Here is a 27,758-nt window from a genome sequence, read left to right on the forward strand (position 1 = left end):
TTATAGTCATTGGCCAGCCATGTCACCTGGCCAAGCTTCCATGCCCTCACCTCTGTACTAGGTCTGCCTGCACAACTCACATCACTGGATTGGGAACCAGATGAAAGTGCCTTGCAAACTGAAAAATACTGCATTAAGTATGAAATGGAAGTTCTCATTTTATTTCTGATTAACTTTCAAAGTTGAATAACTGAACCTAAAACGCAAAAGTAAGCATAAGATCCAACTGGAAAATGTGGGAGGGAAATTTATACCAATGACTTTTTGATAAGAATGTGAACATGGCCCATCAATGTATCTAAGGCAATTTTATGACATTTTCTTACTCTGATTCAGAGGATTGGACGTGCCCTATGAAAAGTGCTATTTTATGAAGAAGGACGGGCAGCTTTGTGGCAGTGAGGGACTGGTACAGCTGACATAATTTCCGACAAAACCTACATTTATGTAGCAATCCCTTTGACTCAAACCACATGAAAATCAATCTTTCCATTTCGTTGAAGATAAAGAGGGCAGTGACAAAGCTAAAACCTCCTACTTTTAGTCCCAGACTTTTCAATCAGAAAATTCCATCTAATATTGAGCTAATTTCTTCCCTGACATTTAGCTAGAAATGTCAAGTTGCTCCAAAACTTTTTTTCTTGATTTAATGGTTTCCAGCCTTATTCAGTTGATAAAAACTGAGTTGGCATGACGTCATTTGAGGATCCTACAGTCTAAGAAAATGCATAAGTGCCTAAGAGAGGAAAAAGATGGTTAGAACTCTGGCTACTAAGTTGGAACGAAGCATGAGACCAAAATGAAAAGAAGCCGATGCAATTCCTTACAACTCTGGACAGTTTTAGGAAGACAGTAGGGAAAGTTCTAGAATATAGCTGGCCAACAAGGAACAGCATTTTGTTAATGCCACAGAAACTGGGGTTTGTCAGACATCTCTCATTTGACAAGAGAAGCACCATGCTTTTCAGATATTGCTGGGAAATGAGAAAAGGCAGATTTGAGATCACAGAATGTCATTGCTGGGAGGAGCCTTAGCGATCTCTTCATTTTTTTGTTTTGTTTTGTTTTTCTTTTACTGATGAGGAACAAAATCCAAAAAGTAAAGAAGTTTGTCAAAAGCCCTCAGGCTGGTTGGTGGCAGTAATATTGGGACCCAAGGCTCCTGAATGAGCACATTAAACATTTTGGGAGAGAAGTATCTCCTCAAATGCAGACACTTGAACTTCACCTGGTGACTGAATTCAAATAATGTTGATTGGAATCTCACTGAGTTGCCTGTTTCCCTACCTTAATAAGGTACCAATGTAATTTTAACATGAAATGAGACTCTTAAGTATGACTTCAGCTTAACTTGTAAAGTGCTGTCCCTCCCTCAGCCTCGATGCTACATGCTCCCTTCTCCTCCAGCAATGCTGCAACTATCTGCAATGCTTAAATCCCAGTCTTCTGGGAGCTCAATGTCATCCACAACAGCCAGTATCTGAGCATAGAAACAAGGCATGTCATAGGCAGAGGGGACAGTGCTCTCTTCCCCAGAGCAGATAGTGGTTCCTCCTTTTCCAGGAACACTCTAGGGAGGAGGATATGTCCAACACTAGGGCATAAGCACCTGGCCCGTGCCCACTGCTTAGCAGCTGGCACAGAAGGAGAGACTCTCTGGTAAGGACACAAATGATGTCAGTTTAACCACACTTCTTCATCCCACAGCCTCAGTGATCAACGTCACAGATCTATACACTGTCTAATTGAGAAGATACTAGTGTTTTGTGATGAAATTAAACATGATAGTCGCTGATCCCCAGGAGTGTCACATCCCCAATACTGTATTATTGTGTCAACCCTGAGCACCCTTCAGACAAACTCTGGACACACAGCTGGCTGATACTCTCACACTTCTCAAGTGAATTTTTAAAAAGTTGCCATTGAGCCCAGTTAGCGTGGCTCAGTAGGTGAGCATCAACCCATGAACCAGAGGGTCATGGTTCAATTCCTGAACAGAGCGCATGCCTGGGTTGTGGGCTGGATCCCCAGTGTGGGGTGTGGAGGAGGCAGCCAATCAATGATTCTTTCTCATTATTGATGTTTCTATCTCTCTCTTCCTTCCTCTCTGAAATCAATAAAAAAATATACATATTTTAAAAGTTGCCATTGAGTTTTCCTTATTTGATGTATTCAGAGTTTCTTCCTACCTTTTATATCCTTTGGTTTATTGTGACTCACCTTTGTGTTGCACTGGGTTGAAAGACTTTGCAAATTTGGGTTTGGCAGATAATTCTGATGAGTTTTGCTGCACAAAAGAAAAATGAGTCATTTGGGCATTAATAGTATCCTTTCAGCGACAGTGAACATTTCCTAACTTCTGGATGTCATTAACAATCCTTTTTTCTATCTACATAGCACATTATTATCCTTTTAAGAAATTTGAATACTCGCTTCTTTATTCTTTATTCTGCTTTAATCAATTTGAAAAGCTTAAAACTTATTTCTAAGTGAATTTTTGTTCCTGTATATTCTTGGAACTTCTAACAACAAACTACAAAAACAGCTCTAAAGATATATTATCCTTTTTTATGCCAGGCTTACATTTCTTGGTTCACATATTTATCACTAGAAAAACCTATCATGGGAAAACAATACTTCTAGTAAAAAAAAATGGTCTCCAGTAAAGCTTTGTTTTATTCTGCCTCCTCTTAGTATTCAAATCTCTTTGTGAATAATGCCTTTGTCATTGATGCAGGGCGAAGAGTGTCCTGTCTCACTTTATCAAGGTAAGGTTTTCCTTCAATGCAGTCGCATATGCTGTAGCTCCCTCCTTTTCGTAAGAGCAGTGACTTATTTATTAGTTTCACATGTGTGGCTCAGAGGATTTCAATTCTTGAAGACATAAACGCAAAATCACAGAACGTTAGCCCTTCTGCTTTGAGGTACTAGTCAAACACTTAGTTTTAACAGTTGAGAAAGTAGAAACCAAAAGGTACTAAATGACTTTCCTAAGATTGTACCACCAGTTACAGAAATACAAGGCACACCACCCCAAGTCTAGTCTTCCTCTGTCACCATGTATTTGATCTCCTTGGGTGGTGAACACACAATGCAATACAAAGATGATGTATTACAGAATTGTACACTTGAAACCTATATAATGTTAGTAACCAGTTATTTTAAATTTAAAAATAATAATAAAAGGAAATGAAAGTGGGGGGGGAAGAAATACAGGGGAGGTCTGCTGGCCCGTGGTCCCCTGATTCCTAATTTATAGCAATGCTCTCCATCTACTATGAAATGCACACTTAGAAAAAAATGTTTAGTGTCAGAAGCTAATTCACTGTTTGTTATTTCAAAGGTTATTTTGTCCCTTGTAAAAATCTCTAAACATCCACATAGGTTTTTATGCACTTAAGTCAGTAGACTTTTATCAAACACAGAAATCTCTTTAGATACTTTTCTGAAAGCCCTCAGTATTTTGCTGAAAGATGAACGTCAAAATTAACTTCATAAATACAAAACATGCGTGCGAGTACTTTTGTTTGTAAGTATACTCTCCTTATGTGAGTGACACCTTTGTGGCGAAGCATGAAACAGGAGTCCTCTGTTTCCATACAAATGTCAGCTTGTAGACGTAAAAGCCAGAACTGCATGGGACAAAGTCAGTTATACCAGCTTAAGAGAGGAAATTCTAATATATAGTTTTATATATTAGAAGTTAGTCAAGACTTCACCCTTTAGGTTCCTAGAGAAGGAAAATGGTTTATAGGAAAGCCAAACAGGCAGAGAAAAGGGCCTTACTGACTCTTGCAGTTGGGAGACAAGTCAGACTAAAGCAAATGAGATTGTTCAAAGGTATTTGTTCACAATTGCACCCACAGACCTGGATCCTTGAATGTCCTGAAGCTTTCCATGTCTATTCATTCATTCATTCATTCATTCATTCATTCATTCATTTCCTCTCTCACTCAACTCTATAATGAGTATTGACCATGTGCTGGGCACTGTAACAGATAACCAGAATATAATGGTGACAGAAACTCAAGGGGTTTACACAAAAGTGGCCTTTCTGTGAGGCTGTAGAAAAAGGAAAATGGAAAAGTGGACCTTCGTGCCTTGAATGCATGGCAGTGTGAGATAATTACCTTTGATGGTTGCTTCAAAGAGCTTAAAGGAGACAACGTGTTGAACAGCAGTTGTCGCAGCTGTAAGGGCAACAGAGAAGTACTAAGACACACATATACAAACATACATAGGCAAAGCAAGAACAAAACTGCAGATTGAAACTGTAGTTTAGAGTAGTATTTCCTGGAAGCTAACAGACTATAAGCATGGGTATCTGATGAAATGATTTATCTTCTTTTACTTCCTTTATTTATTTTATTTATCTGTAAACAAATCTAAAGTTAAACAAAGAACAACAAAAGCAAAAGCCATAATAATTCAAATTCTAGACATTCATAATTGAAAATAATTGCTAAACTGAAATTTACCTTTGAAGTTGAAGAGTTTGCTAACCATGTGCTTTGTACAAATGAGAGAATTATTTAGGCCAATCAAGAACAGCAAATTGCTTTTCTGTAATTAGCAGTTTTGTGCATGTGTTAATTATAAAATATTCTTTAGTTCTTATTTTTTTAAAAAGCCTACATCTATTAGCTTATTACATTTACCGCTCTCAACAGAACTGCTCAATGCTTGGGAAAAATAATAAAACAAGATTATTAAGTTTTTTTCTATTATCTTTTACTTACATTGGTCATCCTTTTTAGGTTATTTAATTTTAGAAGCTATTTACCATTTAAAACTCTGGATATATAGAAGTAGCTTTGTCTTTCAGTATATTCTAAGTAAATGGATAAATTAAAGGAACAAAAGGGAATTTCCCCACAAGGAAAGTACTTTTGCTCTTTAATGATTGCCAAACCATAATGTACTAGTAATTTACAAAAATTTAAAGTAAAAACACTTTTCTGCTTCTTTCTATAACGTCACATTACAGATTGTGATTAGTGCTATATAGCTTATAATCAGCAGTGAGTGTTTAGTTCCTTGGTCGCCTGACTGAGCCTGCCTTTTGTAAAATTACTGAATTTTATTACAAAAGTTCCCATAATCTGGCTCTGTTATATGAATAAGGGCCAGAACTAAAGAGGAAAGGTTAGCTGCCTCAGTTAGGGGATAAAGAGAGAAATGAATACACATACCTTACTATCCAAAAGCATTCCAAAGCATAAGATGAAAAAACCCTAAAAAAAATAATAAATCACATTTTATTTTTTCCAGAAAAGAAAGCATATGTAATACTATCTTCTATTCTATCACCCAACATTGGAGTTGTCTGCCCGCTAGACTGAGGGCTCCTTGAAGGCAAGGATACCCTGTGGCCTCCACAATGCCTAGCATGCCACAAAATAATCAAAAATTTTTAGTCAAATGTATAAATAAATAAATTGAGGGAATAATGTTTTAAATGCGTGCAGCGCTTCATTTTCCCCTTAGTGTCATCCTCAACCCAAAACAAATAAATTCCGTTTGCTTCCATATCTTAGCCTTTCTTTAGGACAGGCAGTAAGTGAACATTTGCTAAGCCTCTCTGATGGCAGAGGCACTGTGGTCCCACCCTAAGGCCAGGTGGAGGGAGTTCACCTCTATCAGCACCCTTTCCATCAAGTCCCTGGGGTGGGGTACCCTTGGCAGAGGCTTTCTTGGACCTTGAGATCCTCCTCCCAGTCAGAGCACCCTCAGCGCAGACCGTGCAACACTAAGGTTCGACCCAGATCCCTGAGTCGTTGTGCAGAGGTGACCCAGCAAACCATCACTGAACCAGGATTGAAGGCTCTCTTCCGGATTCATCAAAACCTAGGAATTACTCTGTCCACCTACTCCCCAAACACTCTCTGACTGGGTCATGGAAAACCCATTCTTTGCAGCAGGGGTAGGCAAACTTTTTCTGTAAAGAACCAAATAGTAAATATTCAGGTTTTAAAGGTCACACAGTCTCTGTTACAACTGCTGAACCCTGCTGGCATAAGGAAAGCAGCCACAGATCATATGTAAACAAAGAGGTGTGGCTCTGTTCCAATAAAACTTTATTTACAAAAACAGCACTAGCTGCAGTTTGCCAGCTTCTGCTCTGTCTCACTCGGGGGACTACCTTTGCACCGTTCAGAGTCAACAGGGCTCTTGATTTATTTCCCTCTCCCTGTGTGCTTTCACACAGGTCGCCCTGGGGAAAGAGGACTGACTCAGCAGCAAGAGAGATTAACATTCGCTCGCGAAGCCTAGCAGATTTAAAGCGCTGGAACGGGTTACTGAAGAAGCTTAATATTCTGCTTCAGTATAAGAGTAACTGTTGGGGAAAAGGAACTTTTTTTTATTATTCACTGTTGCCAGGCAGTTTTGGTTACAGTTCTGCTGGAGGCAGGGAGATAAGATAGCTTCAAGAGGTGTCTTGCCAACCTCAGGTCTCTACAACTATTCCAGTTACCTGATGGCATGGTAGGTTATTCTCACCTGGAATGCATTGAGCAATGCAAAAATAACGTGCCACGCCGGATTCTGGCTGTCCACCATCACTCCTATGCCAAAGCCCCAGGTGAGCCCCAGCAGAGGGGTCAGAATGAGGATGCTCTTCCCCATGCGGACGGTAGTGGCTTTGTTGTCCTGACTCAGCTTCTCTCCAACTGCGGGCCTCCAGAGCTTCGTGAGAACTAAGAGCACCACCACCAGGTTCACAGCCACAATAGCCAGCACGGGAACAGCGAGGGCCAAGAGGGGTTTGCTTCCACCGGACCAGTTCAGCCAACACACGTCTTTCCTTTTGTAGCCATTGCTAGGTTGTGTGACCGCAATGGTGATGACAGATATAATGAGAGGACACCCATAGCCCAGGCAGAACCCGACAGCCATCATCAAAGGCATGGCCAGGTGATGGAACACGAGGACGATCCGATAAGCCAGCAGGAGGCCGAGCAGGAGCATCCAAAAGAACAAGGAGAGGTAGAAAAAGTGTGTAAAGAACACGGCAGCTACGCAGACCCCAGGAGGGTTGACCGTGGCGTCCACCGTGGCAGCAACAATAAACCAAACATCAGCAATCAGGAGGCAGAGGGATATGTTGACCATGCAAATATGACGTGTGTGCGAGGTTTGGTTTTTCTTGACCTGCTTCCAATACAGAGCCTCGATGATCAGACATAAGATGAGACTTCCAATGGAGATGCCCAGCCCCACAAAGGTGATCCATTTCACAACCGGAATGATGGCAGGGGGGACAAAGGGTGACATCAGCATGGAGAACGAGGTCAGGTGAGTACACCGGCACATCACTGTGTCTGGAGTTTCATTCACTAGGTGGCAGCCTGCCTCACTCCATTGCAAATGACTAAAATCCCAGAACACACAATGAGGCTGACTCAGGTTTGATTCTATCTTGGAGAAAACCAGGAAGACTTCATTTATGGAATAGTTTTGGATAACCGTGGATATCACGGGCCCATTGACCTGAGCATTTCCAATTTGGGTAATGGGTAGAATGTCCCCCAAGGTCAATGAGGCCATGCTGACAATAGTTCCTGGAAGGGTCCCCTGGAATTGGTCTGACCCAATTAACACACGGCCTCTGATGGGAATGGAGGTGTTTAGGGGGAACATTTCAGTCTGATAGTTGTAACCTGTCTTATGTTGGCTTTCGGACACAGGAATCCCTTTCCAGTTAATGAATTCCCGAGAAAAATTCAGAGGCAGAGCTGTTGGAGGTACCAGAACGCTGATGTTTTCCAGTGTCTCTAGTAACTGGGAGCTGGCATGCTTTTCTTCCTGCAGCAATACTGTCCAGTTGGTTACTGATGTTGAATTAAGGATGTGGTCAGCTATACCGATGACATCCTGAAATGCAAGGAAGCGAGTCAGTTTGTATTTTGAATAAATGGGCATGGGGACTAATCGTGGATAGTCATTAGTACTAAAGGTAGGAAAATGGCCCTGAGAATTGGCTCAGGTGATGATCACATTAAAACTCATCAGTGAAATTCGGCTCATTTGTTCTGCAAGTGGAAGGTTTGGGTTAAAAAAAACTTGGGTCAACAGGATCGTGTCAGTTGCAGGGTGATTGCCCCAGAGCATTCGTGGGCATGCCAAGGTTTCGGCATGGATGAGAACGAACCCTGCAATTGGGCTGCAGTGGTGTGCACTTCCTTCTCCGGAGGCGGCAAACATGACTGCAGTACTCCTCAACTCAGAGTGTGACATGACTGTTAACTGCTTTCCCATGCTATGCTTGTTTTGCTAACATCAGAAGTTCTAAATTCATGTCACAGATGTTCAAGTTTTAATTCATGTGTACTTATTATTTTTGTTTAATAGAAGAGAGAAATATAAAGTAAAAATCCTTAAAAACTGGAGGCAAGCACAAGGAAGTATTGAATTGCTGTTGATTTTAACGGTCAGCTTTAGTTTGAGAGATACCTTTTCCAAATCAGTGCTTAAAAATGGCCACTTTGTCCCTCGTTATCCTCTGTCTTTCTTAGAACAGACAGTGTCTGTCCCAGTGTCTATCACTCTGGGCCACTATTTACCCTAACCGAGCCCTCTGTGGCTTCTGGCTCAGGATCCCATAACTCGTTTCTTCTGCTGCCTCTAGGATCCTCTGCCTTTGTTTGCCTGCTCTATTTTTCTCTTTAATTAATTTTTATCCTTTTTATGTCATTTGGTTTTACTTGGTCTCTTGCAAACAACACGTGGTCAAACTTTAAAAAATCTTTTAAATGTCTTTCCTTTGATTCAGGGGGTTTAATTTATTCATATTTATTGTCATTTTGACACAATGGTCACCTTATATGAGGTTAAGTATAATTGTGTGATTATGTAACATTATACATTATATAATCCAATTCTGAAAAATACTACGTACTCTAACATAAAATGCATACATCCAAGGATATTTATTTAATAAATATTTATTGAGTACCTGCTACATGTCACTTGCCATTCCTCTAGGTGTCCCAGTGGTTGCAAACTGTGGCTCAGCAAACCACGGCTCGCGAGCCACATGCGGCTCTTTGGCCCCTTGAGTGTGGCTCTTCCACAAAATACTGGCTTTTCCACAAAATACTGACTTCTGCGCATGGGCCACGAAGTTTCAATCGCACTGTAAGTGCGTGCCCGCACGTGGTATTTTGTGGAAGAGCCACACTGAAGGGGCCAAAGAGCCGCATGTGGCTCACAAGCCACAGTTTGCCGACCACTAGGCACTGACAGGATACCTAAAATGTAAGCTGTGTCTATTCCACTGTGACCGGATTACAGATCTTTTTTTTTTTTCCTTTTGCTTATTTGAATTTTTTTTTTTTAGTGACCAAGTCTTATTTCTGTAATTTTAAGTTAATTTTTTTATATATATTTTTATTGATTGCAGAGAGGAAGGGAGAGGGAGAGAGAGATAGAAACATCAATGATGAAAGAGAATCATTGATCAGCCGCCTCCTGCATGCCCCACACTGGATCGAGCCCACAACCCAGGCATGTGCCCTTGACCAGAATTGAACCTGGGACTCTTCAGTCTGCAGGCCGACGCTCTATCCACTGAGCCAAACTGGCTAGGGCTTAAGTTAATTTTTAAAAATCCAAATCAAAGCATGGATTTCCCAGTAAAAAAAAAAAAGAGGAAGTTCTTAAAGTGTGCTGCCCAGACAACCTTCCTGGATGATGCTCCCTGCTACTTTGAACTCACACGGTTAATCCCATGAGTTCCTTGCACATGGCGGAGGAAGCAGTAAGAATTACACAAAGACTGTTACATGCCTTTTCAGTCTTTTCAACAGCACCCCTCCAACTCAGGATTTTGTCATTCCTTTTTATGAAGTAGTTTTAAAGTGGGCCCTTCAAAACCCTTGTGCATTGCTGGTGGGGTTGCAAATGGGTGCAACCATTATGAAAAACAGTATGGAGTTTCCTCAAAAAGTTAACAATAGAACTACCATATGACCCAGCAACCCCACTTATGGATATATATCTGAAGAAATCCAAAACACTCATTTAAAAGATATGTGCATCCCTATGACCACTGCAGCATTATTTACAATGGTCAAGATATGGAAGCAGCCTGTCCAGTGTTGTTTAGTGGTTCGAGTATTGGCACATGGACTGAAGGGTCACAGGTTCTATCTCTGGCCTGGGTCTAGGCACCTGCAGGAGGCAACCAATCAATGTATCTCTCTCACATTGATGTTTCTCTCTCCCTCTCCCTCTCTCTCTCCCCCTCCTCCTTCCTCTCCATTCTCTCTAAAACTCAATGGAAAAATATACTTGAATGAGGATTTTTAAAAATAAATAAAAAGATATGGGAGCAACCTAAGTATTCATTGATAGATGGTTGGACACAGAAGATGTGGTACATATATAAAATTGAATAATAATTGACCATAAAAATAGTGAAATCTTACCATCTGCAACAACATGGAAGGGCCTAGAGCAGTGATGGCAAACCTTTTGAGCTCAGAATGTCAGCATTTTGAAAAACCCTAACTTAACTCTGGTGCCATGTCACATATAGAAATTTTTTGATATTTGCAACCATAGTAAAACAAAGACTTATATTTTTGATATTTATTTTATATATTTAAATGTCATTTAACAAAGAAAAATCAACCAAAAAAAATGAGTTCGCTTGTCATAGGTTCGCCAACACTGGCCTAGAGGGTACTATGCTAAGTGAAATAAGTCAGACAGAGAAAGACAAATACCATATGATTTCACTTATATGTGGAATCTAAAAAACAAAACAAATGAACAAACAAAATAGAAACAAACTCATAGATACAGAGAAGAAACTGATGACTGCCAGATGAGAGGGGGGATAGGGCTGGGTGAAAAAGGTGAAAGGATTTAAAAGTGCAGTTGGCAGTTACAAAATAGCCACAGGAATGTAAAGTACATTATAGGGAATATAGTTAGTAATCTATAATAATAAAAGGGTAATATGCTAATTAGACTGGACATCTTCCAGACGTCATTCCAGACATCCTTCCCAATGAAGTCAGGGCTGGAGGGAAGCCAGCCCAGGTCTGGGTGCTGGAGGGAAGCCGGTGTCAGCAGCCAAGGGAAGGAAGGCCTACTCTTGCACAAATTTTCTTGCATTGGGCCTCTAGTATTATAATAACTATGTATGGTGTTGGGGGTTACTTTGTAAGTTATATAAATGTCAAACCACTATGCTGTACACCTGAGAATAATATAACATTGAATATCAACTGTAATTGAATAATTAAAACAAAATTTTAAATAATAATAATAAATAAAGTTGCCCTTCAGGCACAGGCAGAACATACCTCCATTGTTGAATTGGACACCCTGAAATGGCTCGCCAGTGACAGAGATGAGATGTTGCCCAGAATTGACACCACTGAAGCCAGATTCCCAGCTGTGGTTGATGGGTTTTGCTGAATGAGGACTGAAAGATTTCGCACCAAGGATGACATGGCTGCCTCAGTGGCATTGCTTGCAATCACACTGAAATTCTAGAAATAAAAATGGTTAAGTTCTAGAAAAAACAAAACACATATGCTTGTGTTTCTTCAAATTTAAATCAGAATTCTGGGCTACATCACTAATGTGTATGGTGCATTATAATGTAGGATATTATATAACAATGAGAACACGATGGCTTTCACTCAGTGCTTTCTGTATTTCAGAGTTGTTACTCTGTGCTAAATGCATTACCAGGGATTCACTGATTTAATTCTTATACCACCCTTTGAGCTAGGTACCATTAAGAACATAGAAACTTGAAGAGATTTAGTAAAACGCATTTTCAGATGAATTATTATCCTAATTATACAGACACTGATGTTCAGTGAGATTCAGTGACTTTCCAAACTGTACCCAGCTAGGAAGCAGCACTAACTTCTATTAGAATCACTGTACTATACTGAGACATCCTTGTTGGATGGGAAGACAGAGGGACATACAGGGAGATTTGACCACACTTTGCCACTGCATTCGGAATTTTACTTCTTCCTTAAAACTTCCAGATGCTTCCACTACTCTGGGCTAGCCTGGAAGGCAGCCAAGAAGGGATATTCCCTTTCAGTCAAAACAAGTCAATCAAGGAATTCAGATCCTATATGGTTTCCTTTTAGCTCTTTTTGGCTGACAGTGCTGTTCTCTGCCCAAAGTACCTGGGATCTGGCTGCCCTCAACCTCACCATGGCCCATGTCCATATCTGAGGCAAAGAAGGCAAGAGCAAGGATAGACCCCAGAGGCCATCTGGTCCAATCTCCCTTCCCAGTTTACAGATGAGGAAACTGAGGTCCAAGGAGGGAGAAGTGAACATTCCACAGTCCTTTAAGATATACCTTTCTGAGTTTCCCTACTGCAGTAGCAGAATCTCGGGCCAGGACAGAAGTTCTGCTCAATATGGAGATCTATCTGCAGAACAGTGTCTGTAAACTAGTCTTGGAGTCCTCTTTCCTGTGACTTGACTTCTAATTCCTCACCATTTGCTTCTATATATCTGCCTTGTCTTAAGTACTTGTACTTTCCAAAGACAGCATCATGTGAAGGTCACAGTCCTGGACTGGAAGTCAAAGGACCATGTTTCTAATTCAACACTATTGCTACCAGAGGGACCAACTGTTAGTCCCTTAGTCTTTCATTTCTTAATCTATAAAAGGAGTTTGATAAACCAGATGACCCTTAGAATCTATTGCAGTTCTATTGCTCTATATGGTTCACCTTTGGCTGATCCCAACGCCTGCCCTGGTTTCTGACATTCTCACTTGTACTAAGTCTATAACTTTGGACTCACACCTTCACTTGGGTCTTTGATTCCCAAGCTTTCTGGATTTCTGATTCCAGCTTAGTTGCTGTTCTGCCATCTATTGCAGACTCCTTCAGCATTTATTCACTCTATTGCAGCACCCTTCCACATGAAAACCATCAATTCTGACCTTCTCAGCTGCCACCTAGACTCTGCTATTCATGCCCAAATGCCTTGGTTTTACCAGGGTCTGATGTCACCCTCATGTTCTGCATATTGACAAATGAGACAATTTGATATATTTTGCCCTCCACCTGGCCATGCTCAGTGGTAGGTGCCCAGTGTGAAACTCAAAACCAGGGCAAGTCTGCAAAGTGGAAATGTTTTACCTTCTTCAGTTCTTCCAGCTGAGAAAGCACACATGTCTCCCTGATGACCTGCCACCCAGAGGGCTGGCACTTAGCTGTGATGTTCCCGGTGTAGCCACTGCTACAAGGAAGAGTATACTCATCATTCTTAAACCCAAATCCAAAGGCAATGCTATTACACTGGACTGGAAGAGAACGGAAACAGAGAGGGAAAATGTCTCTGAATATCCTGGCACCCTCTATGCAACATAGATCTGTGCATTAGAAACCATATTCTTAGAGACAATACCCACAAATATTCAGGAGAAGCTTGTCTTTGGTGCCCAGTTTCAGCCTATCAGCACCTTTTTCTCCTTCTCCATGCCCAACCCTCCCTGATTCTGGCCCTTCTCCCTCCAGGTGTCTGATCTTTGCCAACGATCTTACTTTTAGTGGGCTATCAACTAATACATGTTAGGTGAAAATAAGACAGGGTATGACCACTTCCAGGAAATATTTTTACTCTTTAAGGGAGTGCTAGAAAACCAGAAAAATCTTCAAAATGCTATGGAACAAAGCAGGGCAGTTGCCATTTGGGGGTGACATATCCTACTTTGTTCCCTGCAAAAGCTTCTCACATTGTGACCAGACACTAGTTATTCTTGCAGCTGACCCTTAATAATACAGCCTTCCCATGATTGGGACCAAGGAAAAAGAGACCTTGAATGGACAACCAAAAAGAGCTGTGTTTTTGGTTTGTTTTCCCCATTGCTGTGTCCTAAGTGCCTAGACACTTTAAACACTTAGTAGATATTTATTGAAAGAGTGTTGTTGAAAGTGAAACACATTTTTATAGCAGAGGTTTAAGATTGGGTGTAAAGAAGTAACTGGGGAAAATATACCGGAAGGAAAGTAGTGTGTGTGTGTCTCTGTTTGTTTGTGTATGTGTGTGTCTGTGTGAGTGTTAAAGACCTAGATATATGCATTCTTTCCTTGGCTCCTTGAATTATTACTCAGGAACATTGCCAACCCCAGAGATATTTCAACATGACTACCAGTAAACTATTGCTGAATCATTCCATCAGAGCCTGCGGTGAAATCAGTCTTCCACAACATTTACTACAGTGGAGATCAGATTGCCGATTAGCAAGGATCTGAACTAATCAGGCTGAAGTTGAGTTTCATCATAAACAGTTGCCTGTTTCTACTGCAAGTCAGTCTTAGAATAATTCTGTATCAGAAACCTCTCCAATCTGCCTCCTAAAGACACGAATGAGCAACTAATTAAAGGACTCACCTAGGCAGAGGATGGGAATTTAGTGTTACCTTTTCCAAATACTCTGAAGGAGTCATCTTCCAGTGGAAACAGCTTCTGAAGGCCTTCCTCGGCCTTCTCAGCCACCTGTTCAATGGCTGACAGCAGCTCAGATGGACTGCTGGAGCCAACAACTTCATACCCAGCAATGATGCTGCCACCTCTTTAATGATTATGTGGAAAGAAAAGTGAGGTTAATTTATTCAGTCATTCAGGGCATAGCATTGGGTCCATGGGAATAAATCAAACAGATTTGGTCCCTGTTTTCATGGAGCTTACATTCTGGCAAAGAAGGCAAGACAAATAACCTCTCTATATAAGCATTTATTTAATTTATGTAATATATGTTGTTTTTTGTTAAGTGTTATGTGAGATAGGTACAGTGATAAGAATAGCAGGTGGATATGGGGCCCATTTCAATAAGACTGGTCAGGAAAGCTTTCTCTGTGTGGAGGGTCTTTGCAGCTAAGGCCTGAATAATGAGAAGACCACTGGTGTGGCATGCCAGCACATGCAAAGGGCCTGAGGCAGGAACCTGTCTATGAGTGTGACGAATTTAAAGACTAGGTTTCAATTCAACAATTGGGAGTGCTTCTCAATGCCTAAAAGGTTTCAATATGGGTTTTAAGAACCCCAGGTGAGAGTAAGTTAAGAGCTGAATAAAGTCAATTTAAGTTAGAAGACAAAATAAAAAAAGAACGGAAGGAAGAAACACTAGCATAGCTAATGTTCAATGTGTGAGAGAGAGATGAGTAGGAGATGATGTTGGAGAAGTAGCCAGGGACCAGATCGCCGAGGTCCTTCGAGTTTGAATGTTATTTTTTATTAGAAGGTTTTATTCTTTATTAAAAGTCAGTGATATGATCCGATATGTTGTTTAAGATAATCACTCTGGCTGCTATAGAAAATAGACAGAAGGGAGGGAAGCAGAAAGGCTGATTAGGAAAGAGGAGATGATAGCAAGAACTAGTTGAGTAACAGCATGTGGGAGAAGTGGTCAGATTCATGTTGTATTTGAAGACTGAGCCACAGGAATTGCTAATGGAGCAGATTTCAAGTACAATTGCAAGGAATGGACCAATTATAATACTAGTATATGCATACAATGGAGGATTGCTGGGCAATAAAAAGAAAGGCAGCACTGATACTCAAAAAATCAACAAGGATGAATCTCAAAGGCATTATGCTGAGCAAAAGAAGCCAGACACACAAATATTACGCACTGAGTGATTCCATTTATGTGCAATTGTAGAATAGGCAAAACTAGCCTATGCTGAAATAAGATCAGTGGTTGTTTCTGGTGGGAGGTGAGGTGGGCATGGAGATTAGCTGGAAGGAGGCACAAGGGAACTTTGAGGGTGATGGAAATATTTTGTGTTGATAGGTGGTGGCTTGTACAAGCATTTGTCAGTTTCTTTTCTTTTCTTTTTTACAGTGACAAATCATTTTATTTTATTCTATTACCATTTATCCCCCACCCACCCCCATAACCTCCTCCACGCCACCATTTGTCAGAGTTTATTAAGCTATATATATAAGGTCAGAGCATATCAATGAATGTAAGTTGTACCTCAATAAAAAGTTAAAGAATGACTCCAGGGTTTGGGTCTGTCCAACTGGGAAAATGGCATCGCTGTAATTGAGATGGGAGAAGTAGGTTTAAGGTTATGAGGAGCAGAGTGGGAGGACCCCTGTTTTCAACATATTCTGTTTGACATGCCTCCCAGAAAATCAGTGGAGATGGTAAGAGGCAATTGGATATTTAGGTCAGATGTTTAGGAGAGAGGCCAAAGCTCAAGTAAGACCTTTAGAAACCATCAGCTTACAGATTGTGTTGAAAATTATGAAAACAGCCCTAACCGGTTTGGCTCAGTGGATAGAGCATCGGCCTGTGGACTGAAAGGTCCCAGGTTTGATTCTGGTCAAGGGCATGTACCTTGGTTGCAGGCACATCCCCAGCAGGAGGTGTGCAGGAGGCAGCTGATCGATGTTTCTCTCTCATCGATGTTTCTAACTCTCTATCCCTCTCCCTTCCTCTCTGTAAAAAAATCAATAAAATATATTTTAAAATATAATAATAAAATTATGAAAACAAGTGAGATTACATGTACTAATTAAGTTAATTCTGCAATAATTTCATGAGGTAAACACTATATTATCCTCATTTTGTAAATAAGGGAGCTGAGTCCCAAGGGGAATTTGAGTCAGATAGTTATTAATTTATTAATTGATGTGTTAAAATCTCTGATATGCCAAAGCTCAAATACATTGAATTACCACTCACAATGTATAAATAAATCCAAATACCCTTTCATGTAGTGATTGGGCATAATATCCTTGCATTGGTATGGCCCTTTTAATTCTTTACAAAGTATTTTTCTGCCTACTATTTCATTTGATTTAATTAGGTTAAATCAGTTTCCACAAATATTAACAATCCTGTTCAGCAAATAATTAAATGGAGACATTGAGAAACTAACTCATATAGTAAAGAGAAAAACATACATCATTGTATTTTATAGACTTATGCCTACCTAAACTGTGATTTTGTCTACAAATTATTGGAGACAGATTATAAGATATATATGATGGAATATGTGTTAGAAATATAAATGGAAAACCAGGACAACAGAAAAGAAAAATATGAATATTGAATATAAAAATTGTTATGATCATGTTTCAGTTTTAATGAGTTTGACAGCAAAGTCCAACAGGGAAATGATTAATTACATAAACAGATTTAAGAAAAAAAAGTAGTGTTTTTCCCTAGCATTGGATTATAAAGACATTATAAAGTCATGAGTAACTAAAGGATAGTGCCCAGGGCAATATATTTATAGCAAATGAAAATTTCCTCTAGCTGTTGTTCAAGTTAACTGTGAAAAAGTCATATAAGAAGTCAAGTTTTCTGACCTCTAAGCCACTTCCTCTAGTAAGTAGACTACAAATAGCAGTAGACTACAAATGCACACATGGCTAACTAACCAAATAACTTTGGAATTAAAATACAAACAAAAGAATGATTTACTAAATATCTCTTTATTTGCTGTAGACAATGACTATGGGGTTTTGAGCTATGGCGAATACATGATACCTACACAAAAACATACGATTTTACCCAAGGCCTCCCTACTGGTTCCCAATGATACACCATACCCCGCTGTGATTATAGGAGAAAATCCATCCCTCTACAACCCTCATCCCTACCCAATTTTCTTCCCATACACACACACAACAAGATCTCCTGCTTCCTTCTAAATTCTAAATTGGGGTTTCCAATTCTATTCTCTGCTCCACAGCTTTGAAAATGCCATTTAATATTTACGTTCCTAAGCTCACTTACATAAGAATATAGACTTTTCCCTTCAGACTTTTATCCAGTTTGGGTAAGAATCAGACTATAAAGAGCAGGTCTGACCTATATCCTGTCAAAAACAGTTGGCAAACAGCAGTAGGCATTCTTCGGGACTGATGCACAAATCTAGGGACGGCCTTGATCTGGGCGTTGTGGTACTTACCGAAACTGAGTGACACGAACTGACTCAAAACCTTGAATTCTTTTGTATGCTTCTTTAAGCTTACAAAAAAACACACAAACAGACAAAGGTAGATATGTTGATTTTTGTCCTCACTCAAGGAAAACATTTGAGCAAAACATGGATGCAGACGTTAAATAAACTAACAAACACTGAGCAAAGGAAAAGCATACAGCAGGAGGTAGTTGCATGTTACAAAAATACGTTAAAATGACAATTGAGAATGTATGCACATAATTTATTTTTGAGATTGCTAATAAATAATGAAGAATCAACTGCTTAGACTCAAGGATGAATTGGATGCCAGATAATATTACAAATTCAGCCAAAATTTATTTTATCCTTCCCTCAAATGAGCCATTTTTATAGATGCTTAAACTGAACCAAGGATTTGTGCATGTCTTCAGTGAAACCCACACTGTACCTCATCCTAGCAGAGGCACACTGATCTAGTTTCATGCTACTTCGTTATAAAGTCCAGAATTTTTGCTCAGTAACTCTGTCTAGCTTCTAACAAGAAAGGCTTCTTTATGGAATAAATCCCAGATGCTGACAATTGAGCTTAGATCATAAAAAATTTCTTTTGACAGATAAAAAAACAGAAAATAACCAAGAAGCTTTGGCATAATATTACCCAAGTAAAAGAACAAAACTGAACACAAAAGACGTGAAAAGTATTCAATTGCTAAGCTCTCCTAGAAAGAAAATGTTCAAAGTACGTCAGCTGTGGGCAGAATGATTAACTACTATGTAATAATTTATTGAAAATGAATGATTAAGAATAGGTATTAAATAAACATGTTGAATTGAAAACATCTGAACTTATGTTTAGCCAACAATTTCTTACACCATAAGTATAAGGTACTTACTTGAATTTCAATTTCAGTGGTATATTTGGAGTAGATAGCAGAAGATGAATTCAGAAGGTCTTTTGTGAATCTTTCATTAATTTTGAAAGTGCCCCAAACTTCTATGAGAAACAGAAAAATATATAGATATAAGAATTATTCACTTGATTTTATTATAGCATAGGATTACAGAAGTATAACTTGGAGCCCATTTTTTCAACATTAATCTTTCAATGTATTTTTATAATGAATGTTCACCTAAAGTGATATAGGAAGCATACAACCAGAATTTTCAGTCGTGGATTTGGAACATTATGGGGAAAGTACTGATCATCCAGGCAACCTTATAAGTAAGAAAACACGCAACCACTCATATGTGATTTAAAAAGGCAGTCAGCCCAGCCGGAGTATGTCAGTTGGTTGAATGTCCTCCCGTGCACCGAAAGGTTGCTGGTTCAATTCTTGGTCAGGGCACATATCTGGGTTGCGGGTTTGATCTCGTCAGAGAGCGCACGGGAGGCAACTAACCAATGTTTCCCTCTCACATTTTCTCTCTCTCTCTCTCTCTCTCTCTCTCTCTCTCTCTCTCTCTCTCTCTCTCCTCCCCTCCTCCTCCTCCTCCTCCTCTTCCTCCTCCTCCTCCTCCTCCTCCTCTTCCTCCTCCTCTTCCCCCCCTCTCCTACCATGTCCTTGGGTGATGATTAAAATAATAATAATAGCCCGGCTGGCATGGCTCAGTGGTTGAGTGTCAAACTATGAACCAGGAAATCATGGTTTGATTCCCAGACAGGGCACATTCCTGGGTTGTGGGCTCTATCCCCAGTGGGGGGCGGGAGGTATACAGGAGGCAGCTGATCAATGATTCTCTCTCATCATTGATGTTTCTATCTCTCTCTCTCCTTCTCCCTTCCTCTCTGAAATCAATAAAAATATATTTTAAGAAAATAATAATGATAAATAAATAGGCAGTCACTTCACACTGAAATATATCCCCATCTAACTTAAAAAATGCCCTATTAAAAAATTTTTTTTAAAAAAATCACTACTTGCTAACTCAAACATACCTTTTGCTTACGTATCTTTTTCTTACCTTGCTTTTCTGCCCTGGGACAGTTTGTTTCCCATCTCCTTCTGTTTATCCTTCATTCAGGGCCTAGTCAAAGAATCTCCTCTCCAAGGCCTTCCCTGCTCCCCAGATACAGAGTCTTTCCCTCCTACAGGACTTTATCCATAGCTCCCTACACCTCTTGCACCTGCACATATATTTGTGAACATGTCTCATGTATGTGTGCCCTTGCTCTACTCTGGGAAGCTCTTTATGAATGTGACTCCTGTCTGATGATGGGTCAGATATGGACCAAAACGTAGGCTTTCCTCAACATTGCTGAAGAAATGACATTGTCTTTCTTGCATCGATGTGGGGTGCGATTACGGTGTTTTGGCCAGGTTCAAGCCTCAGACTAATGAAAGGACAGGGTCCTCTCATTGCCACGTGCAAGTCCCAGCTGGAGGGCAAGGCCCTCCCAGCACAATTATAGCCAATGGCTGTGGTTGTAAGCTTGATCCTATGGTCCAAACACGTAGCCCCACGTGCCTTGTGGTAAAGTTCAGGTGCATGTAGTTGAGTAGGGTTGGAGCTCACAAGAATGCTGTAAACAACGTGATCACACCCCTGCTTTGCCTCGTGGCATCTGCTATAAAATAAAGACATGGCTTGTGGGCGCTGGTGCTGTCTCCTCATCAGGGAGCAGCGTCCCACCGAGACCCAGCTTTCATTCTCTTGTCTGTCATTCCTTAATCCTTTCACGCCGCCCCCCCCAATCAGTTTACCATTGGCCGTAACACATCGACATCCTGACCTCCCCATGTAGCCTGCAAGTTCATCGATCGCAAGATAAATGCTTCAGTGACCTGCCAGAATTTGCCCCCAATTTGGACATAAAGATGGTGCTTAATAAATGCATGTCGCCTTAACCTGAATTGCTGCAGTCCTGGGAAAGCGAGCAGGGATACCCAGGAAACTGGGCTATTTCATGTCCTCTCTCACTCTTTGCTCAGCTCTACCAAAAGCCAGAGCTTCGGGAGAACTGAACTAGACTTTGGGAAAACTTCTGAAAGTCTTTCAAGCCCTGAGCCCACATCATTTAGCTCACCTCGTCATCCACTGAACATACACCTAAGCCAACAGGAGCTCCCTCGGCTTCCCATGGTTTCGAAATCTAGACTTTTAAATTTTTGTTTTGCTTTGGCATTGCATTCAGTACACATATTCATTGGCAATTTCGAGCATTACTTTCAGTATAATCACTATGCATTCCTCCTTGCTCTCATACCTCTAAACTTCTCTGTTCTGAAAATTGATGTTAGCAAAAGAGCTGAAAAGAAAGCAGGGAGAAAAATTGTATTTACTCAAGCAGTTCCCCGACTTGGGATTTAAGTGAATCTTGTTAAATCTCCAAAGAAGCATATATTTGCTGAGCTGAGCAGGAGCAAGGTTGAAGCGGTGCCCAAACATCAACTTGCATTCCTGAAATTTCTGCACCAATGCAGCTCTCCCTGTGTCCAGCCAAACCTAGCGGGGATGTCATCAGTGTCCTTCAGTCTCCCTGCAAACACTAGCTCTGCTCGGGGAGACAGAGAAACACATGGGCAAAGAGCTAGATAGAGTTCCCTCTCTGTCATTGCTGGGGTGGGAGAGACCCCGGCCCAGAGCTCCCTCCTGGTATCCTTACGTGCTTACTTGTTCTCTCACAGAAACTGACACTCCTGGTGAGGTTCTTGAGATGACAGTCACAAGTCTGGAGTGATCCAGCCGGGTGAAGGTAGCATTTCTGGGGATCAAGGCATGCAGGAGGAAACCAGGTATAGCCATCTTCACAGGCACACCGGAGGACCCCATTCTGGTGGCCACAGTCTGCACACACAAAAACAGAGCTTGGTTTCACAGGGCCTGGTTAATGAATCGACTACTGAGTGCTGAATTCTGATGCTCGGCTCTGACTTAGAATCTGAAGCAAGTATTTCTCATCAAAGGGCAGAAAGATGGAGCCCTGTTGCTGCTGCTACTGCTGGACGGGGCAGCACACTTTGAGAACTCTTGCTTTCGACAAAGCATTTAACTTCGCTGAGACCCACAGTTGTGGTCATTCGTGCTGTTTGCCAGATATTACTTGCTGTCTTCCATGATTGCATAACCTGGCCCCTGAGGTTGGGTGGAGGCATGGCACCAGCTTTGACCAATAAGTCGTGAACAGAATTAATGTGTGTCATTCCTGAGTTAGAAAATTCAACGGCCAATGTTATACCCTCTAATGCTCCCTTTTTCTTTTTTTTTCTTTTTTTCTTTTCTCAGAATGGGTGTATTTGATGAAGATAGTGTAAGGAGCGTCTGGGACAGCTTCAAGCGTATCAACATCTGAATTATAGGGGAGCCAGAAGAGGAGAGAGAGCAAGACATTGAAAACCTATATGAAGAAATAATGACAGAAAACTTCTCCTACCTGGTGAAAGAAATAGACTTACAAGTCCAGGAAGCACAGAGAACCCCAAACAAAAGGAATCCAAAGAGGACCACACCAAGACACGTCATAATTAAAATGCCAAGAGCAAAAGACAAAGAGAGAATCCTAAAAGCAGCAAGAGAAAGAAAATCAGTTACCTACAAGGGAGTACCCATACGACTGTCAGCTGATTTCTCAACAGAAACTTTGCAGGCCAGAAGGGAGTGGCAAGAAATATTCAAAGTGATGAATACCAAGAACCTACAACCAAGACTACTTTATCCAGCAAAGCTATCATTCAGAAGTGAAGGCCAGATAAAGAGCTTCACAGATAAGAAAAAGCTAAAGGAGTTCATCACCACCAAACCAGTATTATATGAAATGCTGAAAGGTATCCTTTAAGAAAAGGAAGAAGAAGAAAAAGTTAAAGATACAAATTATGAACAATAAATACACATCTATCAAGTGAATCTAAAAATCAAGGGAATAAATAATCTAATGAACAGTATGAACTGGCGATTGTAATAGAATCAGGGACATAGAAAGGGAATGGACTGACTATTCTTGGGGCGGGGGGGGGGGGTGAGGGAAGAGATTGTACAATAATCGTGCACCTATGGATGAGGACAGTGGGTGGGGAGTGAGGGCGGAGGGTGGGGTGGGAACTGGGTGGAGGGGAGTTATGGTGGGAAAAAAGAGTAACTAATGTAATAATCTGAACAATAAAGATTTAATATAAAAAAAAGAAAAAGAATGGGTGTATTTGAGATAGTGTCTGATTCATCAGCCTAGGTCCCCAAGTGACCATCGCAGTCTCAGCCCCTTTGCAACCTGCAATGGACACATAGTATGGAGAAGCAATGGCACTTATTCTTGTAAACCACAGATGCTGCTGGGATGATCGTTTCCATAGCATAAGCTAACCTATCCCCACTGATACGCCCACCTTCCCCACTTCCAATCTCTGTCCCCAGAGAGCTGGTTTACATGTGGTCGCCTTCGCTCTGATGATCTTCATTGGCCCATAGAACCATAATGATGGATGCTTCAAAAGCTTCAGCAATTTCTTCAAGTCTCTTTTCTCCTTGGAATCTCTATAGGGCACCTGAAGCAACAGCTCATATTCCTGCACTGGATATAAAGACAGGAAGACCATCAGACCACTCCTTTCTCAGTCTGGGAGGGAAATACTGCAGAAGCAGTGGCCAAGGGACTATCAGCAGATTCAGCCTGCAGGTCCAGATGATGCCACACTGCTTGCCATTGACTTCTGCCCACCCAGACACTGACTGAAAAGGAGCATCCAGGACAAGCACACAGGTGCCTGACAACGTCCACCCTCTCACTTCTGCCAAGCCAGCTGCTCCCACGCTCTCTGACCCGCACCTGCACTGCCCTCCTGACTTGATGCACTTCCTCAGGACACATCCAGAGTCAAGGCATCGAGACTGAAGGGAGAAGAGGTGAGAAATCCTAGCCACTCTTCTCTTCACCTCCCCCAGCTCTGGGCTCCTTGAAGTATCATCTGTATAAAACATCAGTCTCACACTTTCCACTCCAAAGAACCCTTCCTTCTGTAAAAATGTATGTATAGCAAATTCAAAACCAAAACGAACCTTACTTGAGCCCTTACATATCCTCATCTGTACCTTATCATTTCCTAGGTGTGTTTTTTAATTTAAAAAAAGTTTTCAGTTACAGTTGGCATTTAATATTATATTAGTTGCACTTGTGCATCATAGTAATTAGATTTTTGTATGACTTACATAATGACCCACCCCAGTAAGTCTTGCACTCAGGTGACACCATATGTAGTTATTACATTGACTATATTTTCTGTTCTGTACTTTACATCCCCGGACTGTTTTGTAACTACCAATTTGTACTTCTGAATCCCTCCACCTTTTTCACCCAGCCATTCAACCCCCTTCCCATCAGGCAACCGTCAGTTTGTTCTCTGTATCTTTGAGTCTGTTTCTATTTTGTTTGTTCGTTCATTTTGTTTTTCAGGTTCTACAAAAAAGTGAAATCACATGGTATTTGTCTTTCTCTGTCTCACTTATTTCACTCATTATAATACCCTCTAGGTCAGTGGTTCTCAACCTGTGGGTCACGACCCCTTTGGGGGTCGAATGACCCTTTCACAGGGGTCGCCTAAGACCATCCTGCATATCAGATATTTACATTACGATTCATAACAGTAGCAACATTACAGTTATGAAGTAGCAATGAAAATAATTTTGTAGTTGGGTCACAACATGAGGAACTGTATTTAAAGGACCAGAAGGTTGAGAACCACTGCTCTAGGTCCACCTTATCATTTCTGAGCAGCACCTTTTGTTTCATAGGGAGTGGCTGTTAAGTGTTTTTGGCTGGGAGAAGAGTCCTATGAGTCTTCTCCCACCAGGACTGATTTAGGTACAGTCACATGAAATTAGCACGAGGTCCCATGGGATTTCAAGATCCTCTATGGACCCAAAATTAAGGATGTGAAGGACCTTAGAGAAAAAGAGGCAAAAGTGAACATCCTCTTATCCTGGTCTCGTTTTATTGCCATTGGCAGTAAAATTTCTTAGAAATCTAATAGATTTCTCAGAACACCACTGTGCTTTTGCAGGGACAGATGACATGAGGAGCTTTTATGAGACTGCCCTGTTTCTTAGGGGGTAGGCACAAAGGAGATTTATAGTGAAGAAAAGCAGCTGACTCAATTCAAGCTTCTCATAAGGCAATCAAGAGGGTAGCAGGAAGCTAGCTGAGGCTGAGGCATGTCCCAGTACATTTATAAAAGACCCTTGTCTGCTGTAACTCCCACATCTCACACCATAGAGCCTCAGCTCCATCACTTACTGCTCCCATCTCCTTGCAGACTGGAACCTCAGCCCAGGCCTTGGGAGTCACCCCACATAGGGGGAGCTAATAGGATTCCATCCCCACAGCCCAAGCAGGTAAGAAGTATGGAATGAGAGAGAGGTTGACCTTGGTCACATGGTCAGGGGCTCATTGCAGTGTTTCTGGAGCCAAATTGACTGACATAGGGGATCACTATGTAAGTCATACAACTACTGTGCTGTACACCTGAAACTAAGGGAATGTTAAATGTCAATCTGGAGCTGATTGACTGGGCCTGAATCATGCCCCCTGCTCCTTAACACTATACCTTAATTTCACCAAATAAAGATGACCATTGCAACGAACTCAGAAGGTCAGTGTGAGGACTGACTTCATCTAATACGTTTAAAATGATGCCTGCCACATAGTAATAGGTCAATAAATACTAGCTGTATTATTACTGTCAGGGGAAATGTATCCATAGCAGTCCAACTTAAATTTCTATTTAATTTTTCTGAAGAATCTCAGCTTCACATGGTGGTAAGCTCTATGGCACTGTAGCATGTCATTGTTTGGCAAATTTACCAAAGAAAGGCTTGTGAACTGACCCAGGAACTTAACAACCATCTGCGTGCATCACTGTTTTCATGAAGAAACACATTCCTTAAAACATCAGACTCACAAGTTAAATTTCAGACCACAGACCGAAGGCTCTGCCCATTAATGGCACTGTTGGGATCAAGACAAGGAAGGAAAGGAAGAATATGGAGCAGCAACTTGCCAGGTGCAGGATATGGTGCAGGATACTTTGCTTCTATTACATTGTTTAATCCTCACAAATGCTTTGCTAGAAGGGATTGCTGTTATTTTCACTTTATAGATATGGGGTGTTTAATAATGTGCCAATGATCATACAACCAGTCAGAAACACTATTGGGGTTGGAACCGCATTCTCTTGGCAGCAGTGTCTCACCTGGGTGCTTTTTCTTATTCACTGTGACTTCTCTTTTTGTTTTGATGCCATCATTTCTCTGTTAAAAAGAAAACAAGAATAATTATGGCAAGGCTTTGTAACATTGTACTTCATAAAGCCTTGTTGGACTTCCCCAATAAACTGAAATCCTGCACCTAAAATCTAAGTCAGGGACAGTGGGGAGGTGCAAGAAAAGATTTCACTGAGGCAAGTTTTTAGCACAAACCTGAAGGGGGTAGGGAAGTGAGGATCCCTGGAGAAAGAATTTTCCAGGCAGAGGGAACAGCACATGCAAAGGCCCTGAGATAAGACCATGCCCAGCATGTGAAGACAGAGCTAGGAGGCCAGAGTAGCTAAAGGGAGGGGGTGAGGGGAAGAGGGCAGAAAGTAGGGTCAGAGAGCATCTCTGGGGAGGCAGGTTGTGTAGATCTTTATAGGCAATGGCAAGGGCTTAGGTTTTACTTCAGTGAGATCGGAACCCACTGGAGAGTTCTGAACAGAGGAAAGACATGCTCTACTTTATTTTCCGGAAGGTTCAGTCCTGCAGCCATATTGGGAATAGTCAAGCACAGAAGCAACGAGAGCATTCCAGGAGTTACTGAAATAATACCAGTGAGAGATAGAGAAAGTGTGGATTAACATAGTAGCCAGGGAGGTGGTGAGAAGTGTTTAAATTCTGGATATATTTTAAGGACAGAACCAAAACAAACAAAAAAGAGCCAATGGTTTAGATATGGATTATGAGAAAAATCAAGCATAAAAATACACTTTGTGCCTAAGCAGCTGGAGAGATGGTGATACCACTTGCTGAGATAAAAAATGAGGAGTAAGTTTGGTGAGAAAAAAAGTCAAGAGTTTAATATGCACATATTAAGATGAGGGGCCTATTGGGCACCCAACTGGAGATATCAAGTAGGTAGTATGTATATGAATGTGGAGTTCAAGGGAGATGCCTGAGATGGAAATATAAATTTGGGAGTCATCAGAATATAGAGAATATTAAAACTGTGACCCTAGATCAGTGGTTCTCAACCTTGGCTGCACATTAGAATCACCTGGGAATCTTTTTAAAATCCTGATTTCTGGGCCTCATCCTCCGGAAATTCTGTTTCTTTGTTACTAATGTTGTGGCCCCACCCCATAACAAAGAAATAGAATTTCTGGAGGATGGGGCCCAGAAATCAGGATTTTAAAAAGATTCCCAGGTGATTCTAATGTGCAACCAAGGTTGAGAACCACTGCCCTAGATAAAAGCATCAAGAAAGTATGTATAGACAGGAATGAGATAGTCCAAGGATTGCTAATGCCAATCTCTATGCTTGTTCTCTATCAAAGAGGCCATAGGAGTGGATGAATTGAGCTGGAAAAGATTTCCAGTGGTTTAGTCCAAGATCCTCATTTTTCAGTTAAGTCATCTAAGCTCCAAGGCCACCCAGCTAATGTTGCTAATGTTGAGACAAGAACCCAGAACTTCTGGTTCCAAGTCTATTACATTACGTGGGTTCAGTTACCTAGAGAGGGATGGATTCTAGAAGTGCCAGAGGAAAGAGGGGAGGGAGGAGGGAGGAAAAGCAGGACATAAGCCAACTCACCCCAAAGAAGCCATCACCGCCCTCAGTGATTGTGAAGAGGGAGATGAGCCACAAGACCAGGACTCTCAT

The 27,758-nt window shown here is 41.1% G+C and overlaps 1 protein-coding gene across 1 annotated transcript; it reads right to left on the bottom strand.

Annotated features, from left to right (window-relative positions):
* Positions 1-662: 662 nt before the first annotated feature.
* ADGRF1 (adhesion G protein-coupled receptor F1) lies at positions 663-27,758 on the bottom strand (the record flags this gene model as incomplete). The annotated part of the gene is given in 15 exon segments (XM_081094742.1): positions 663-716; positions 720-736; positions 2,221-2,287; positions 4,131-4,190; positions 5,193-5,234; positions 6,502-7,875; positions 11,316-11,504; positions 13,136-13,299; positions 14,420-14,571; positions 17,927-17,985; positions 18,814-18,914; positions 21,533-21,706; positions 23,280-23,423; positions 26,098-26,155; positions 27,690-27,758. Coding segments are annotated over 15 exon segments (2,724 nt in total).

This window comes from Myotis nattereri (assembly GCF_964212035.1).
Source record: "Myotis nattereri genome assembly, chromosome: 6".
Taxonomy (NCBI): Eukaryota; Metazoa; Chordata; class Mammalia; order Chiroptera; family Vespertilionidae; genus Myotis; species Myotis nattereri.